Genomic DNA, 5,029 nt, shown 5'->3' with positions numbered 1-5,029 from the left:
AAGGAAGGAAGGAAGGAAGGAAGGAAGGAAGGAAGAAAGAAAGAAAGAAAGAAAGAAAGAAAGAAAGAAAGAAAGAAAGAAAGAAAGAAAGAAAGAAAGAAAGAAAGAAAGAAAGAAAGAAAGAAGGAAAGAAAGAAAGCAGAAGAAAAAAGAAAAGAAAGAAAGAATTAGTGATAACCAAACTTGCAAAAGCATGCCGACCTGGAGACAGGCTCACCCTCCCTACCTTGCCAATTACCTCACTTACTTGCTGTTTTTTCTCTTTTGACTCAACAACTCAAACTGTAAAGATTTGCCTCTGAAACACATGGGGAGTTTGTTGGTCTCCATCTCTCTCTGACAGTGGCCCAAACCAGATGTTTCCAAAGAAACCCTCACACCCCCTTCTCCCATTATGCCCCTAAATGTGCAGCAGCCGCCGGGTCTGAGATAGTGGGGGAAGGAGTATAGTCTTCCTGACCACAGCTGTCAAGCAGCCTTGGGCCTTGATGACTTTGACTTGAAAAATCTCTCTTGAAAATGTTCTCTCAAAGGAAGGGAAAACCCTACCCAGGTATGGACCCAGGCTGCTTTCACTTCTGATCGAGGGGGATGGGGGAGAATGAAAAAGTCCTATCTCATAGTATCATTTGGATTCTGTGCCCAGGCATAGCAGAAAAGAAGACTGCCCCTAGGATCTGGGTTCAAGTCCCACCCCCTCAAAGTGACTAGCACATAGTAGGGATTTTACAGATTTGTTTCTTTCCTTCCTCCAAATTCACCCTCTGGGCTTCAGTTTCTTCATCTGTAAAAGAGGGATGGACTAATGGCCTCTGAAGTCTCTTACAGCTCTAGATGGGACAGCAAAAGTCTTGTGGTCCTACCCATTTATTTTGCAGTAAAAGAGACTAATCTCCAGTGTCCAAGGTCACCCAAGAAGTACGTGGCAAACCCAGGTCCTCTGACTCCCAATTCCATGTACTTTCCACTCTATCATATTGCTTCCCTGATATCTCTGAATGTACCCATTCTGATGTTGAGTTCCAGGAAATGGTGCTAACCTAAATTTTCATGGTGTCATGTTTGCTAGGCAACAAAGACTTGACAAGAGTAGATGTGGTAAATGCTGGTTCTCACCCTGAGCTCCCATGACTTTCTGTGTCCTCCTTGGTTAAAAAAAAGTCAGTTACTTCTATTTTAAAAGAAATGTTTACCTTTTAAAACAACTTATCATCATTTTTAGCTTTCTTTCTATCTTGTAGTAACTTTTTCCAGTTCTGAATTTTCATTATTGAGTCTTTTTTTCAGTCATGTTTGACTATTTATGACTCCATTTGGGATTTTCTTGGCAAAGATACTGGAGTGGTTTGCCATTTCCTTCTCCAACTCCCTTTACAGATGAGGAAACTGAGGCAAACAAGGTCAAATGACTTGCCCAGAGACTGTTCTGAATATCAACTATTAAAACAAACAGTAGGACGTTTGTCTAGTGACCTTTGTGGCAACCTGTATTTTCTGTACTTTTCTACTGGTGTTGGGAAGGTGGGGAATTGGGGGGTGGGGGTGTCAGGCTCTGGCCCTGTGGTCTAATATCATGAGTTTGCCAATTTATTCTGTCTATATCTCAATTGTACATAGTTATTTGCATTCTGTCTCTCCTTTAGGATCCATTAGATCCTACACTCTTTGAGAACTGACGTTACAAAGAAAAACAAAAAGAATGTCTCTGCTGTCAAATACTTACAACCAGAGTATGATAAGCTTTCCTTCTTTCACCCACAGTTACTATATCCCTACCATTCCTTAATATGTAACTTAAAAATCCGTTCTCTCCTAGAATATTTCCCTAAATAACTAGATATACAGAATCAAATATATCTACTCACATAACTAGCAGTACCATAACATAAGCATTAACATCTGAGGGACATGCTTTCTTCCCTGCCAACACCCAGCATGACTGCCCCCAGGCTATGATCTCTAGGGTTCTAGTTTCATGGTAGCCCTCAACATGGACCACGTTGTCCTGTAACTCCTGAAGAAGCAAGGACTAAATGCTCTGAAGGAAGGGGAAGCCCCTTTCCCACTCAGAAAGACTGTATCAACAATCAGACTCATCTCTCCTCTGCTTAACATCTCTCCCTTCTTCCTCCCTCTAACTGAACCTGTCCCATGTACAATATTTCCTAGTGATACCTCTGATGACTAAAATGTTCCATGCTTTGTGTGTGTGCTGTGAATATTATATTGTCCTGCTTCTATTAAAAGACATCAAGGTCACCTGAATTATATATCTGATTTCTATTGTGAAGTCAGTATTGAAAATGGCCTTTGGGTTCCTTCTGCCATTTCTAGGGGCAGGTGGTAGGGATGCTGACTGGGGAAAGTTGTATAGGGAAGAACTGAGCCATATATATTCCACAAGATGTGGGCCCCCTTACTACGTCATTATGAATATATCTGAACAAAAGCAATCTCTTCAGAGCTTAGTCAGTTCGGAGATGAGATACTGAAAGAACCATAGATTTGGAGAGAGAAAGAGTCCTTCAGAGTCATCTAATGCAACCGTCTCATTTTTCCAGTTGAGGAAACTGAGGTCCAGAATAGGAAGTGACTTACCTAAAATCACATAGGTGGAACCTAGATTTGAGCTCACATCTTCTATTCCAAACCTTGCAATCAGTCCAGAGGAGCCCCATGTCACCTGCCAAGGAGATGAAGAGGGAGGAGAAGAGGAAAACAGGAAAAGTGAGTTATTTGAATGATCTAAAAGTAGATAAAAAGACATTTCTGTTCATTTCTGTGGGAAACCACAGATATTAGTTCCATATCTGCGGAATAAAAAAAATTGACATGTTTGCATATAAGCTAGTATTATTGTGACTATATCAGTGGTTACATGCTTACACGTGTGGCTAGCAATAAACTGAGAAGTTCCCTGGTGTTGGGCAAAGGGCACTGGACGTATTCTGACACTGCTACTTACTAGCTGAACCAATTAGATGACTCCTGCAGTTTCACCATTTTCATCATCTTGCTCATCATCAGCAAAAGTGATTTTCCTAAAGCTCAAGTCTAACTTAGTTGCTCCCTGCCCAATAAACTTCTGTGGCTGCTTATTCCCTGGAGGATCAATTATTAATTCCTTTGTTTGGCATTAAAATCTCTTCACTAAAGGGCAGTAGATTGTGGCAGTGAATAGAGCACCGGCCCTGGAGTTAGGAAGACCTAAGTTCAAATCCGGCCTCAGACACTTGATATACTTACTGGCCATGTGACCTTGGGCAAGTCATTTAACCCCAATTGCCCTGCCTTCCCCCCTCTAAAAAAAATCTCTTCATTACCTTGCTCCATCCCTATCTTTCCAGCCTTATTACACATTATTCTTCTCTATTCGCTCTGCAGTTCAACTATAGTGACCTATTTATTTTCTTCCCTTTTTTTCTGTTACTTCTTTCATCCGGCTACTTGTAGCATTTTTCCTTTGACACAGAAGGCCAGAATTTTGGCCATACCATTCCTGGTTGTTTTCATTTGGGAGTTTCTTTCAGGAGGTGGTCATTGTAGTCTTTCAATTTTCACTTTGCCTTCTCGTTCTAACATATCTGGGCCATTTTTTAAAATAATTGCTTGAAATGTGGTATCCAGATTTTTGTTTGGTCATGGTTTTCAAGAAGTCTGATGATTCTTAAATTCTCTTTCTTATGCCGATTTGCCAGGTAAAATGCTCTGATGATGTATACTTTACATACTCTTCTAGTTTTTTCAGTTTTCTAACTTTATTTTAATATTTTGTGTGTGGGGGGGTTTCTAACTCAATTCTGCCTCTGTATCTCAGCTAAAAACAGGAGTGGTTATGCCCTTGATCTTACTATCACCCACAAACTTTCGTGTTGAGAACTTGAATTTCCTTTACTTGATCATAATCTTTTCTCTTTCTACCTCTCCTTACGCCTCACTCCTTTTAAATCTATTATTTTTTGTCCTCACTATGACCTCTCATTCCTCCATCCTTCAGTAGTATCTAAGATGTTCAACCCTGCTTTGACTATACTTTCCTTCTTGACAATCTTGAAGCCAAGGGATGTACACACCACTCCTTTCTGTCTCCCTGCTCAGTGACCTACTGGGATGCAGTTCCACTTTGGGTGTCCAATGTGCCATCCTTAACTGATGGTTGAATTTAACTCAAAGCTCATTCCATGTACTAGGCATGTAAAGATGAAAAATGACAGTCCCTGCCCTCAAGAATCTTTGCCTTATGCTGTGTATAAGGATGAAGGAGGAAGGGGAAGGAGATAGAATAAGTTGGGGGGGTACAGATTACTTCCACCAAGAACCCAGCTTTTCCTTTTCAGACAAAGGATCTAGCATTAAAAAAGAGGTGGCATTGAAAATATTGGGAGAATCAAGGGGTGAGGGCCTAGGAAACTCCTTTCAATTGTCTTTGTGACAGATCTCACAGCTCACTCACAGGCTCAAACAGATGAGAATCCAGAAATTGAGTCCCAGAGAGGATGAATGACTTGCCTCAAGTTACATGGCCAATAGATGGCCAAGCAGTCTTCTGTCTACAAATCCAGTGCCCTTCCTAGCACTGCCTGGGATGTGAACAGACGGCCAGCAGATTTCCTATCCATTGCCAGGACTTGCATTCCAATTTTAAGACTGGCACCATTTATGCCCTTTGTATATGGGCCACCCCCACTCCACTAAGCTCTCTACCAAGAAAACAGCCTGACTCAAGAATCCTGAAAGGTTTTCCAGGAACTACTTATGTGGGAATGAATACCTCAGAATCAAACACATTCCCTTAATTACCTGCAGGGTTATAGCTAGCACAGTGGGAAACATACATATCACAGCCCAGAGCTGCCACCACATTTCTCCAAAGTTACCCTGAGGTCTGGAGCCCTTTCAGCCAACCTGGGCCAGGTTCCAGGTCTCTGGTTTCAGGTGGAAACCGGAGAGGAAACAGAGTGGTTTTGGCTGAAATGCACCTTGAGGGCATTTCTCTCTCTCTCTCTCTCTCTCTCTCTCTCTCTCTCTC

The 5,029-nt window shown here is 41.7% G+C and overlaps 1 protein-coding gene across 1 annotated transcript in view; it reads right to left on the bottom strand.

Annotated features, from left to right (window-relative positions):
* MSRB3 (methionine sulfoxide reductase B3) overlaps positions 1–5,029 on the bottom strand; it is a 282,726-nt gene that overhangs the window by 5,789 nt on the left and 271,908 nt on the right. Inside the window, exon 7 of the mRNA XM_069080898.1 lies at positions 2,599–2,683. Coding sequence (XP_068936999.1) covers positions 2,599–2,683 — 85 coding nt within the window. The remainder of the gene's footprint in view (positions 1–2,598; positions 2,684–5,029) is intronic.

The sequence above is a fragment of the Petaurus breviceps genome, unplaced genomic scaffold (assembly GCF_028583685.1).
Source record: "Petaurus breviceps papuanus isolate PSGF00001 unplaced genomic scaffold, PetGlider_PUasm1.0 154, whole genome shotgun sequence".
Lineage (NCBI taxonomy): Eukaryota > Metazoa > Chordata > Mammalia > Diprotodontia > Petauridae > Petaurus > Petaurus breviceps.
The sequence above is the reverse complement of the archived record's forward strand: the minus strand, read 5'-3'. Positions and strand labels throughout refer to the sequence as shown.